We start from the raw sequence: 14,103 nt of genomic DNA, 5'->3' as shown, positions 1-14,103 counted from the left end.
TAATATATATATATATATATATATATATATATATATATATATATATATATATATATATATATATATATATATATATATATATATATATATATAGCATGTTTTGTATTGCATGTGTGTATATATCAAAGGTGAAGAGTTTCCTTTTGCAGATTCAATGGAAAGAAGTTCAAGATCTGTGAAAGGTGATGAAAGGCATTCGTTCGAGTCGGCAAAATGTAAACAACATTCAAATTCAACGGGGAATGTAAGAGAGTCTCAGGCAAAGGAAAAATCTGACAGACCAAGGCGTTCAAAAAAGTCATCAAAATCATCGCACCATTCGCATGAATCATGTCAAGCATCGAAAGATACCGACCACGACATGCACACGGGTGATAATTCCCACCAACAAGAAGACAGTGATTTGGCGGCGCCTAGAAAGTCACGTCCGAAGATGTCAAAAGATGGTTCCAATGTTGGTGGTGCCTCAAGCAAAGGAAGATCAAAATGCGAAGGCCATGGGAGACGTAGCTCCAAATTAGCTAACAAACATGAGTCTTTACAAGAAGATGGACACGTTGAGACAACAAAGTCTACAGAAGATACAGGAAAAAGTAACCTAAATGGACAGTGATATACTTTCACACAAAATTTTCACCACTCTTTGCAAATACAAAAGTTCATCTTTATTAGAATATTTTACCTCTGTCATGGATTGTAAATGGTAGTTATTGGTTTAAAAAAATATCACCTAAATTAGAAAAAGTTTTGTTTCTGTATTAGGTTACTTATCGGATTGAATTTAGAACTCTCTCCCAACTCTAAAATTCTATCTTTTTATGCTTTTGGTGGTAACCTAGTTATTGATGATTTTTTATGTACAGATATTTTACACTAATTTATATGAAAATACCTATAATTTCTGTTTTCTTTTGCAAACATTTTTTCTAGTACTTGGTAGCTTCGTCTTTTTTTCAGTTATTCTTAAAACAGTGAGACTGGAAGAGAGAAAGAGACAAAATTAATATAAAAAAATTGTAAATGTTAAAATATAATTGTTGAACCAAAAATCATCTCCAAAGATTCTTTAGTATATGTTATTATTTCTTGCAGGGAAGAAATAAATGGATATAATTAAAAAATAGAAATACATAAAATAAATGAGAAATATTATAAATTTTAAGAATGTTTGACATGAAAATTCAAACGATGTAATATAGGTTTCTTTAAATCGATTATTATTATTATTTTTATGGTTTTTCTACATTACAGACATGTCTTTATTCTCCATTTGATGTCAATTCAACAAATATAATTCAGTTAAGATGCCCATAAAATAATTTGTTTCTTGTTTAACCTACACTTTCTTTTATTATCTCTCTTCTTTGTCATCTCTATCTATCAAATCATCTTTTAGAGACGACTTAAAATAAATTTAGTGATATCTTTTTTATTTATCAATAAAATGATTTATATTAAAATGTATTATAATTTTATTTAAAATTTATTTTTTGAGTTTATTTATTAAATTATCAATTAAATTATAGTAATTATTTTTATTTAATATTTTTTCAATAGATAATAAATCTAATCAGTTTAATATTTGTTGAGACAATATTGATCTTAATTAAGTTTATTGAAAAGAAAAAGATAGAATTAATTAATAAAATAATAAAGATAATTAATCATTCTTTTCTCATAAATAATATTATAATTTATTGAAAAAACTTAACTTATTAAATATTTCTTTTAATATTAATAATTCAGTTAAATTTTATTCTTAAATATAATTTTATAAATTAATTTAATAGAAATATATTAGTACCAAAAAAAATAGACGCATTGTTTTTATCCAAAGTCTGAATCAAAATTTTATTACTTCTTTAATTTTGTTTTCATTTTATCAATAAGAATTGAATATATGTGATGAAGTTTATAATAATTCACACTAATAAACGAAACTAGATCTTTAAAGTTAAATTGATTATAAGGTAGAAATGTCTTCCATACAATAAACAAATAATAACTTGACGTGAACCCTTAACTAAATTGTTTGCAAAATTAAATGTCAAATTTATTTTGGAAAATATTATGATTTGTTTTAAATAATTTATAGTTAAAATGGTGGACGAAGACCGACGCGGTTTCTATTAACTAAAATCTTAAAAATGTGAAATAATAACAAACAAACAAAAAGTATATATATTAAAAAAACATGAAAATTAGGATTAACAAATTACGAGGATCTTTCTTCTATCAACGACCATCGTTGTGTTGTGCGTGTCTCTTCCACGGTGACCGATCGCCATGAACATTTTCTCCAAGAAACCCACTGCCAAAGGTTCTTCTTCTTCTTCTGTCAAATCATCGCTTTCTCTCCCGGCCAATCATAGTTAATTTAGCGTCATATTTGAGATGCTTTCGTTGCCGATTAATTTTCCCGTTTTGGTTTGGTTAAAAGCCCTTGTTTCTTTTTCCTGCAGAGGCCCTTCGTGAGAGTAAACGAGAAATGGCAAACGCCACTAGAGGTGATGTGATGTTTCAGCCATCGATCAATTTACCTTGGTTATGATCATTTTTTTGTCAGAATAAGTTCCAGAGCTGAGATTTCTACTTGTGTGTGTAATAATATGTTTTCTTATTTCAGGTGTGGAAAAGGAAATTGGAGCACTACAATTGGAAGTATGTCATTTTCATAGTTACTTAATGAGTTAATGTGATTATCCTTTTTTTGGAACCTCAATTTTAGTATTGTATTTAATAAATATGAACTATGTGTTTGTGTTATCAGGAAAAGAAGCTTCTTGCTGAGATAAAAAGAACTGCTAAGACAGGCAATGAGGTGTCCTCTGCATTTCATGCTCATTGTTGGAGGGTTTTTTTTTTTTTTTTTTTGCGTTTGTTTGCAGAAATTGATCACTTGTTTGGAGTTTAACAAGGAATGTTTTGTTTTCAGGCAGCTACTAAAATTCTAGCACGCCAGTTGGTCAGGCTTAGGCAACAAATTGCCAATCTTCAAGGTAGTAGAGCTCAGATGAGAGGCATAGCAACTCACACGCAGGTACGTTGTCGATGGAGCCTTTGTTTTTTGTAATGCGTTTATTTGTCTTCTTTTGCAACTTGTGTTTGAAAATTTAGTAGGTACATGGTTTATTTGCCCTGTATTTGCTGTGTTTGTAATTTGATGCAGGCGATGCATGCCCATTCTTCTGTTGCTGCTGGCATGAAAGGCGCTACAAAGGCAATGGCAGCTATCAATAAGGTTGCACATTCAGTCTTATACTTTAAATATATACCTTGTCCGTATATAGTATATGTGTTTCTAGGCCACGAGAGCTACATTTGATTAGGTTTATTTATGATCCATATATATGAGGTGTATTGAAGACTATATGCATCCAATGTAGTGATGCAAGACAACTACTTTTATAGGATATGATACATGCAGGATATGTACAAAAATTCAAGAAACTTAATATAGAGTTTATATTTTGCAAATCCACATTAATGGCATACTTCTTCAATATTACTAAGTAAATGTGATGAGTTGTTGCCTACAATCAGTACTTCTATGACTTAGGTTTGGCTGTACTAGAATTTTTGAAGGCTTCTATACTTCAAAAATACATATCAGTGAAGTATCTAAAAGTATAATATATGTGTTCAATACAGATATGTGAACGTGAATGTATTTTGATGTTTACTCATGGATCCATCTGCAAGTTTATAAAAAGTTGAGGGTTTTGGTGCATAAAGTTTATTAATATTTAGGGTTTACTGAGGGGTTTGTTAGATTTTATTACACACAATAGTCAAGGACATGACATTATTCTTTTGCTAAATTTTTGTAAAAGTATTTCTGCCTCCTTCTCCCGCATTGTTAGAATTAGAAGATAAAATTGGATGGCGTGGATATATCCGGCATTGAGGAGAAACTCAAAGGAAAAATGCTGTGTATAGAAACAGCAATGATAACAGCACTTCTTATAACTTCCTCTGAAAAAAAAAAAAAAACATTTAAATCGAAGTCTTTAAACTCTACTTCCATTTTTATTATTTTTCCCCTGTGCTAAATTAGAAGATTCATTGCAGCAAATGGAGCCAGCTAAGCAAGCTAAAATTATACAGGACTTCCAGAAACAATCAGCACAGATGGATATGACTGTAAGATGTTTTGGTTTACTAATTTTTGAAGTTAGAAAAAACAGGAATCATTTTTGTTTCAACAACTTACGGACTTTAATGCTATATAATTTATGAGCAGACTGAAATGATGTCAGATGCCATAGATGATGCCTTGGACGATGATGAAGCTGAAGAGGAAACCGATGAACTGACAAATCAGGTATTCTCTATTATCTTCCATTGCAACTTCAAAAGATAATATGCTGTAATGTTTGCAGGGCCTTTTACTAATTTTCAAATAATTTAAGACTCCTTTTTATGGCATTTATTTCACTTCAAGTTGTTTACTGGGAGGAATAACAATTGTATCTTGGGTTACAATTCTTGAGGATTAGTTGGGTGTGATAGCATCATTGGCCCAATTTTAGGTCCTAACTACTGCAGCAACAGTCAGGGCAGTCAAGAATCAATAGAAAAAATCACCAAGCCTTATTTATCCTTTGGGTGGAGTGAACTAGGTTGATCAATTGATGCCATTTGGCTAGTCCTTCCATAATCTCATTGAAATAAGTAAAGAGTAATTGGTGAATGTCTGTCAAGAGAAAGAGTATGGTGTTTTTACTATCATGTTTCCTTCTCCAGATCTGAAACAACTTCTACAATTTTGAACTATTTTTGTTGTAGCATAGTTTACAAGGTTTAGAAGGTAGACGATCAATGTCTTATTGTTTGGAGATGACATTTGTTTTTCAAATTACAAAAAGGAAATTGATGACAATTTCTCTTAAACTCTTTCTTTGCAGGTGCTGGATGAAATTGGTGTGGATGTTGCCTCACAGGTAGGAATAAGCTGTTCTTAACTCATTCCATCTGTCATAATGCTTTTTCTTGAGCTAATGTGATTCATATTTGAACTCTGGCAGTTATCAGCAGCCCCCAAAGGGAGAATTAGAACAAAGAATACTGAAGATGTTAGCAGGTATCTTCTGTCTAACTGGTCATTTTTTTTTTTAAGAACCAAACTTGGACCATTGTGTCTATGAATAAGTAAAAATTTAGTCATTTATTTTTTATTAATTTTTATTTGATGCCCCTGCAGCTCGGGCATTGACGAACTTGAGAAGCGTTTGGCAGCTCTTAGAAACCCTTAATTTTTTGGCTGGGATCGTGATAGTTTTAAACAAAAATTCATTCCTGGATCATGTTTTACAGGGATTTGACAAGTTGAGTGTGTACATATACATCTTTGATATTATCATGTAGGAATGATGATATATCAAAATTGCTGAGATGGCAATTTACCAGTAGAAGTTCTAGTTGGGGACATAAAGAATAATAAATAGTCCTAAGTTTGATGCTATTTTTATGCAAACTGCCACGTTGATTAATGCTGAGCTGGCCGAAAAAAGCTTTTAGATTGTTGGTGCAGGTGTTTGCTTGGAATGAAAGCAAGGGAAAATGATAAAATAGAAGGTTTTAGATTGATTCTATGTAGGCCTTGCATTATAAAGAGTTGATTCCCAAAGCTTTACCGTCAATAAATTAACTAAAATGTGAAATATTCATTTGTGTGAAAATCAAGCATTTTCTAGGCTCGTGGTTTAAATCTCTGTCACAGACGTTAAGAAATAACTAGTGCCTAATTAACTTGAAAAGTGCTATTGGGTTTAACGAAAGCTATAAGTTATTTTGAATTATCGCTACTTCTTTTATTCGTAATTGGAGATTTTTGTATAATTCTTGTAAAGTGTATTAGATGCTTCATTTTTATACCAATTTGGGTTTATACTAGTAGCAACTGACTCGTATCACTTAATTAATTAAAGTGCTTGAAGTTTGACTACTGACGTTTGGAAATATATATATATATATATAATTTCAGTTGTTTTGAAAGTTGAATTATGCTTATATATAATTGTTTAAATTAAATTGAATTATAACGTATGGGATTAGAAAATATATTTTAAAATCAGATCCTAATTGATAATAATTTAAATAATGCAGGTAGTTAACCAATCCAAAGTAGATCAGTTTCATTCAATTCACTCATGATACAATTCCATTTAAGTTGAATTCAATTTAATAGATGCACTTTGTTCAATTTTATTTCTTAGTAATGAGACAAAATGAATCAGATATTATCAACACCTAAAAGGACAAATGTAAAACAATTGTTCAACAAATTACTTTATATACGTCCACTTATTTTAAAATTAATACATTATATTTAAATCACTAAAAATAATTAGAAATATGCAACTTAATAATAACCACATTGAAAGGTTTTTTTTTTCGGTAGAAAATACAAGAATTCACCCTTTAACCCCTGATCAACAGGAATTTAGCTTAGTAAAAATTAGTATGAAAAGAATTTTACAATCAATATGGCACAATATTAAGAGAAAGCAAAGAATGCATGCATAATGAAATACTGTACTTGTCCATGTTTGTTCTCAAATACCATATTTGTCCATGGAGAAAATCATGTTTGTCCTCAATTGATGAAATACCACTAAACATACTATGTTTAATTAATGAACTAGTTTCAACTCAACATAATGTATCAATTGAGTCACTTTCCATATAAAAACAATAATAAATTTAAATCGTACAACTATACTATGGTAATCAAAATTGAAGTAAAAGAAATGCTTATCATGCAACATTATTACTCGCATATTTTAATCTTAACCATCCATGATTAAATTTAAGAACCATTACGAAAATTAATTTATCTTAAGAGAAAATCATATCAACTAACCAAACACCAAGAACATGATACGTAGTTTATATAACTGCCGGAGAAATGAAGAATGAAAGATGTCAAACAGCTCTAAATGGTTGAGAGCAATTTCTAACATCAATAATTCCACTTATAGCAAGGGAAACATAGATAGAGGCAGTGTTGAGTCTCATTGCAAAAAAGACGAAGAAATGTATCATAAACTACAACTCTACTTTCATCTATTTTGTTTTTATAGAAAAGAAAACAAGTTTTTGTGGTAAACAAGAGAGGACCCTGGTTGAATTCTCAGAAGCATGATACAACATCTGAGAAATCTTCTTCAGAAGGAACTATCTAGGAGGGGGTAGAAAATAGTCCACCTTGGTACACAGCAAATGAAGTTGCTTATAACCTCATGGCTCGTGGCTCGTGGCTCATGGCAATGCAATAATATACGAGAACATGATTCCATAAAGTTTGAGATCAATAGTTCTGGGAGAAACAGGTGCATTAGAATTTAGAAAATGTCTTTGCAACAAATGAAACTAAATATACTTGTTACTTCCTGATAGAGAGGAGTTCAAAACTCCGGAGAGGGTCGTCACGGTTGCCTCTGGTAGATCCAGACCGTGTGTACGTTGGCTGTTTGGTCTCGTACATAGGTTGAATGTTTCTATGTGTTGTTGATGGACGGCTCAAACTTGAGGTGAGCCGGCCAGTACGACTGTCAGTATGATCACCGGAGGAACTTGGCCTGGTTGATGATGAGATTATAGCTCTTCTTGAACTGCTACCATATCGAGATGAATTACGTCCTTTCTCTTGATCATGATACTTCAAAGACAAGGTTAAAATGTCAATAGAAATACAAACAAATACGTATAGGTTTTAGGCATAAGTAAAATGGCAAAAGCAAAAGATGAACAAAGGGTCTTTGCTTAGATAATAATGGCTAAATTAAAGGTCTGAAGATAAACTAGTTCATTATTTAACTGACAACTTTCACCACTGTTTCCGTGATGGAAGTACTCCACAACTATAAAAATTGATAACAAATGATTGCATGCAATGATGCAACACATTCACAAAGCTCTCATGCTCTGAAAACAATAGTGGAAGGTAATTGTTAAAAAACAAAACTTACCACGTCCTTGTGCACTGCTCCTTCCTCAAAACCCCTATGTTTGGAGTGATCACCACGAGGACTAGAACTTGTTGGATTCCTCCGGGAGAAAGCTTCAACAGCACCAGAGAATTTTTCCCGAATCTCTTTCCCAACTGAAATGAGTAAGTGATTTGAATGACCATAAACCATACAAAAATCAATTTGAGAAAGATGAAGTAGTTCAACCACAGTTGAATGAACAATGAAAAGGATAGATATGGCTTAATGTTTCGGAAGTTGGAGGTCACAGTATATTAACTTCTGATCACCAGGGATCAGATTTGTTTTGAATTAGAAGAATTAGAAATATTATCATCTTATTTGGCTGAAAGAGATTGGACCTGATATCTTTTCTGGCTTTTGTACAGATGGTCCTGCATGCATAGCTGCCTTGCCACTTTCATGCTGTTGTAAAAAACTTATAGTAAGTGACCTCAAGTAGAAAGAAAAATCCAAACAAGCATTATAAAAAAGTACTAACCCGCCCTCTAGAGCTCCCACCGATCTGTGGATACTTCAATATAGTCCAATCAAAAACATAGTCAAATTGATAGCCTGCAGTAAAAATGTCCAGAACAATTTGCATCCATTTAACATACTAGTTTTTCATCTAAATATATGGAATGCTAATATGCAAATTAGATATCATGTGTCATACCTTCTCGAATAAATAAATCTCGAAAAAGCCTCTTTAAATATGAATAATCAGGCTTGTCCTCAAACCGCAAGGATCGGCAGTAGTGGAAATATGATACAAACTCTGAGGGATATGATTTGCAAAGCACCTATTATACAAGCACAGATATTATCAATAAAACAGGACCAACAAAATTGTGAGCTATAATAGAAGATGAAAGAAAGGTAAAATACACAATAGGCAAGTTTTGCCAATTGTTGAATCCACAGCACATACAACTTTTAGGACATGAAATGTGAAAATTAACCTGAGTATTTAGTTAATAACATCATTCAATATTCATAGATAACTAAATATAGTTCAATGCACAGGAGAAAAAAGTAGTTCATTTTGCTCATAAGTATTCGCATTAGAAGTAGTCACCATTCAACAACATCCAACCAAATTCATTGCACAAAATACTAGATCGAGAGGGAATATCAAATTTATCCAAAAGCTGTACTGATCCAATTAATTACTATACCTCTATCGGAGTTGACATTTTCTTCTCACTGATTTTATCGTATTTTTGTTTTTTGGTGCCAGCCTTCAGTCCCTGCCAGGGAAGACTGAAAAAAAATTGTACAAAGGAAAGATATAGTGAGAATAACATTTTATGCTAAACTATGTTAAGAATAACATAATAAATTTCCAAATCTAGTGTAGGGGGTAAAGTAGATGTCTCTATCAACTGTCTGACCTTCCTCTTAAGAAATACATGAGCACATAACCAAGAGATTCCAGATCATCCCTTCTGCTTTGTTCTGCCAGCAAAACAAAGCAAAATTAACTAAAGCAATAGTTCTAATTATTGGTTATCAACAACAAAAAAAAAAACAGAACGAACCACAGCAAATTCACAACATATTACTCACCGATTCCAAGATGAGTGTTAACACTTGCATACCTAGCTGTGCCAGTAAGGTTCTTGTTTTCCCTGCACAGGAAATACAACGGTAAATAAGAAAAGAAATGTGAATTTTACCAAAAAACTACGACATAGAACTATATTACTAAAATAAAATAAAAAAATAAAGTGAAAGATAAATGTTGCAATTTGCAAAGTTGTGCTAGGTTGCAAGCACAACCACATCCACAATATTTGACAGTGATCCCAATTAATATTATCATTAATCATTGTAGCGAGTGAATGATACCAATACCACCTAAATTTAGGTAAAGTCTATCCACTTGAAAAAGGGTATTATGCCTATAGAAGTGATGAGATAGAAATGCTAAAATCAAAGACATGCAATAAATACAGCAGGGTCTTTTCCCTGAAGCACTGGTCAAAAGTTCATATTCTACACCTCAATATCCCCAAATAATGATGATAAAGTTTACCTGTATGGTATGTGCCTATGTGTCTGAAGATCCCTATATTTCTTTGCAAGGCCATAGTCGATGATGTAAACCTGAAATGAGATATCCAGCAAGAGATGAACATAGTTAAAAGAACTGGAATTTGGATGAGCAAATAGAATGTTTCATTCAGAATATATCGATCATTTATTTTAGTGGCAACAAAGAATTACACTGGAATAGAATTGAAGGCAAAAAGAAAGGAAAATAACTCATTGAAATGACAAGTGCCAGAGGAAAGGCGAGTTGTCTCAAAGCGATGTTCAATCACTTTGCAAGAATGCCTTGTGAGTTTCAAGGTGTAGAAGAGGCCTTGACAAGCCAACATCCGAAGCACCACGACATGTGACGTACTGTCTCATGCTTTGTTGTAGAAAGTGACTCCTAAATCTAAACTTAATCACTCCTGCACAATTAGGTACAAAACAGGACAAATAGAATAACCACCAGACTCGCAGTTTTTCAAATGAGTTGTATTTTCTTAGGGTTCTTTCCTCATCATAGCAAAGATAAACACTCTGCTCCTTTTCTTCTTCTTCCTGAAGCAAGTTTATCAAACTTATCTTCTTGGATACTACTAGCTAGCTTAACACCATTTTATGCCTTCTCTTGAACTATGAAGAAGAATTCAATTTATCAAATTTATCTTCTTGTATACGTAGTAGTACAACACCATTTTATGTCTTCTCTTGCACTATAAAGATTAATCCAATTCTGTTAAAGGTACAAACTTCAGAAGTCTTGCACGTTTGAATTCCAAAATGTGCTTTGACATCATGTCTAAGTAATAATTAAATGAGATATTTAGTTCCCATTCTTGTGACAAATGATGAGAAAAATGATGAAATAACAACCAAAACCCTCCAAAACAAAAAGGTGAAGACGAAGAAGCAAAACACTTTCAACAAAATAATATACCTGGTTTGCTTTACGTCCAAGGCCCATCAAAAAATTGTCTGGCTTAATGTCACGGTGAAGGAAACCTCTAGAGTGCATATATTCAACTCTGTTAATCTGAAGAACAGTATTAAGCAAGTCAAACATCAGTATCGCTAATTAATGTACTTTGCTTAGAAAATGAAGGCACATATGGACTCACTAATTGATCAGCAAGCATTAACACTGTCTTCAATGTTAACTTCCGGTTGCAATAATTGAACAAATCTTCCAGACTTGGTCCAAGAAGATCAATTGCCATCGCATTGTAATCTCCCTCTACTCCAAACCACTTGAGATGGGGAATCCCCGCTTCAAGAAGGAACCAAATTGCATTACTCAAAAGGAAAAATCTTTTTTTTTTCCTGAAACTTTTTCAGTCTCACATTACTATGAGGGAATAGCTTGAGACTAATGATTTTGGATTCATAAATAGAAGAAGATTCAGGAAATCTATTAAGCTATACCCTCCAAACTCAAGAGGACACCGTAACAATGCATGAGGGGGCAAAAGAGACACTTAATGATAGAGGAGGTGAGGAACACGTGAGGGAAAGGAAAGTTGAGGTCAGGAAGAGCTCTAAGCCCAAAATAACTAACATCAAGCTCAAAGATTTCCATTGGTCCGCAAATAAATAAAAGAGACTGTTAGAGGATAGAGGAAGAGGGGAATGAGAATTCTGAATTGTGATCCTTCTCTCTGTTGGGATCTTTCTTCGTAATGTTCTGTTGTTCATTTTTCTACTTATGGTATTCTGTGAATACAATGCTTGCGTTTTGCATTACTCCTTTTCATTGCATCATGACTCTGTACTGGAGGGCTTATAATGGATAAGTAATTTCAGTAATCCTCCCTTCATACTGTTTCATTTTTTTTTGTTGCTCTGTGACGGTTCCCCTCCAGACAGCAACACTCATACACACAACAGAACGATTAAGAAATAATTTTATTGTGAAACTTTAGCATGAGGTAATGCCTAATACAACTAGTACCAAAAATGAAAAAAAAAAGGGGGGGGAGAGAGAAGATATACAGATTTAGACTTACTTCCTCCTTGAAGAAGCATATACAATTTTGACTCATAGTGGAGCTGGGGATGCTTGGTCTTCACAGGTTCCTGGAAATTTTATAGAGAGGACAAATGGGCTAAGAACAAACACACACATATATAATGAGCAGACAAATATAATAAACTTAAAGAAAAACTATCAAAACACAACAGAAGAAAGAATGTGATGAAAAATCTAAAAGATAAATTGCAGCTAATAATGGGAACCAAAGTGTGCACTACACCCCTAGCACATGCCACTGAAATGCATTAAGTAATCTTATTGGCTTCTTGAAAACCGTAAGTATTGCTCAGTAAAAGTGCAAGAGAGAGATGCTACTTCCTCTGTTAGTTAATCCGACAATAATAAACTACATCTCAAATCAAATGTCAAGTATCCTTATTGGAACTCTCTGAACATTGATAAAACAAACTTGGAGAATTCTGAAGCACTCCAACGAGTGCAAGACAATTTATACGGTCTAAAAACCATGTTCCACAAATTAAATCAAGGTAATTACTGACTAGTTTATGTATGCACATACAAGACAAATGGAATCAAAAACAGGAACAGATCAATGGATCTCTACAAATTCATATAAGGGTTAACTAATAATCATTCTGCCACAACCAGACGCAAAAGAGGGCTAAAATCTTGAAGAGAACTAACATACCAGCTTGATAGCCACCTCCTCTCCGGTTTGTATATTAACAGCTGACAAAGAGAATAGGAACGAAAATACGTTACAAAACACATAATTATATATAAAAATGTTACAAAAGGAAGACTATAATTACTGTAATAAATAAAAAGAGGGCAAAAACATGAACATACCAATATAAAGCTCCCCAAAAGACCCACTCCCAATTTTCCTTCCCAATTTAAATTTCCCACCAATAACATGATCCATCCTAAAAGACCTTCAATACACCCTCACCAGTAACTACAGCGAGCCTTTTCTGCTCAGATTTGTTCCCAATTCCACCACCAAATTATGTGCACCAAGGGGTCCACCAGGTCAAAATTTCCAACCTCTATTGGAGCATCCACTCAAATCCAATGAGATTTTCTAATCTAGTCGTCCGATTAGCCGTCAAAGGGGAATAAAGAACAAATCCAGGATAAGGGGCAAATTAAAAAAAGGTGCTAAATTTACAAAATTCGTAACATCCCCAACAATGAAGATGAAATCTTTATTATTCAGAATACACACCACCTTCTCCAACTACATTCCTTATCCACACATAAACCAGAATCGATCACCCCAGACCACTGATTGAAGCCCTAATTTGCAAAGAACATGACCGCATTGACCCAGAACACAAAATGCTAACGGGTATCAGCAACAACACACAAAACTGAATCTTTTTATTGTAAAAATACAAAAAGAGAAAGACCAAGAAGAGGAGATTGTGGAGGCTGTGCTGAACCAAGTAGGAACTAGAGTAATTCCACAAATCAAAAAAGTATGGACTTTGAAGAGAGAGAGGGAGAGAGACAGAGACAGAGAGAGAGAATGAGAAAAAGGAAAAGCTGGCAAGATTATAGTAATCGTTGGTGTGTTTTCGTTGTATTTAAAATTAATTTTATTTTAATATTTCTTTACTTTTTCATCTTCGTTTTTCAGTGAAACTGTGTTCCATAAGAAAATTTGTAGATTATGACAAGACGATGGGTTAACCGATCCCTTCTATCTCTATTCCTCTCCCATTCTTAGTCAAACTGCTCCCTCTTCTTTTTTTTTTTTCCTTTCTTTATTACTAATTTATTTCCTCTTCTTTTCATCTTAAAAACTGTTTACAATTTCAGTTACATTTTAAAAAATATATATATAAAGAGAAATCACTTTATGTTTCTTAAAATTTACCATTTATGATTATTTTTAACAATATTTTCCTTTTTAAATCCACACATTTTGTATGCTAGTAACTATTTTATTCATTCCAATACATTTATCAAAAAAGAAATTAATTAAGATTACAGTCTATTATAAAAATAGTTACTATTATATATTTATAATTGATTATTGAATAATTAAAATTATTTAACCTCGTTAAAAATCATCATAAATTAATATATCAAATT

At 32.6% G+C, this 14,103-nt stretch overlaps 3 protein-coding genes across 3 annotated transcripts in view; 2 read left to right on the top strand and 1 right to left on the bottom strand.

The window, feature by feature from the left end:
* The window catches only part of LOC106756880 (CRIB domain-containing protein RIC7-like), a 1,381-nt gene extending 768 nt beyond the window's left edge, over nucleotides 1-613 (top strand). The window contains exon 4 of the mRNA XM_014639480.1: nucleotides 150-613. Within this exon, the coding sequence (XP_014494966.1) occupies nucleotides 150-613 (464 nt within the window). The remainder of the gene's footprint in view (nucleotides 1-149) is intronic.
* A 1,580-nt stretch (nucleotides 614-2,193) lies between these two features.
* On the top strand, nucleotides 2,194-5,519 carry LOC106757213 (vacuolar protein sorting-associated protein 2 homolog 3). The gene is made up of 11 exons (XM_014639834.2): nucleotides 2,194-2,320; nucleotides 2,463-2,507; nucleotides 2,627-2,661; nucleotides 2,771-2,821; nucleotides 2,936-3,040; nucleotides 3,170-3,241; nucleotides 4,072-4,143; nucleotides 4,244-4,324; nucleotides 4,908-4,943; nucleotides 5,028-5,083; nucleotides 5,204-5,519. The coding sequence occupies exons 1-11, from the start codon at nucleotides 2,287-2,289 to the stop codon at nucleotides 5,253-5,255; spliced, it is 639 nt and encodes a 212-aa protein (XP_014495320.1). The 5' UTR covers nucleotides 2,194-2,286; the 3' UTR covers nucleotides 5,256-5,519.
* A 1,356-nt stretch (nucleotides 5,520-6,875) lies between these two features.
* Nucleotides 6,876-13,555, bottom strand: LOC106757721 (casein kinase 1-like protein 10). The gene is made up of 14 exons (XM_014640482.2): nucleotides 12,853-13,555; nucleotides 12,692-12,732; nucleotides 12,017-12,086; nucleotides 11,132-11,280; nucleotides 10,951-11,046; nucleotides 10,015-10,085; nucleotides 9,546-9,607; nucleotides 9,371-9,434; nucleotides 9,155-9,239; nucleotides 8,653-8,779; nucleotides 8,476-8,549; nucleotides 8,336-8,399; nucleotides 7,974-8,107; nucleotides 6,876-7,663 (listed from the first exon to the last, which is right to left on the bottom strand). The coding sequence occupies exons 1-14, from the start codon at nucleotides 12,926-12,928 to the stop codon at nucleotides 7,388-7,390; spliced, it is 1,389 nt and encodes a 462-aa protein (XP_014495968.1). The 5' UTR covers nucleotides 12,929-13,555; the 3' UTR covers nucleotides 6,876-7,387.
* Nucleotides 13,556-14,103: the final 548 nt, after the last annotated feature.

Source organism: Vigna radiata, chromosome 3 (genome assembly GCF_000741045.1).
Source record: "Vigna radiata var. radiata cultivar VC1973A chromosome 3, Vradiata_ver6, whole genome shotgun sequence".
Taxonomy (NCBI): Eukaryota; Viridiplantae; Streptophyta; class Magnoliopsida; order Fabales; family Fabaceae; genus Vigna; species Vigna radiata.
Note: the sequence above shows the minus strand (reverse complement) of the source record. Positions and strands in the feature narration are given on the sequence as shown.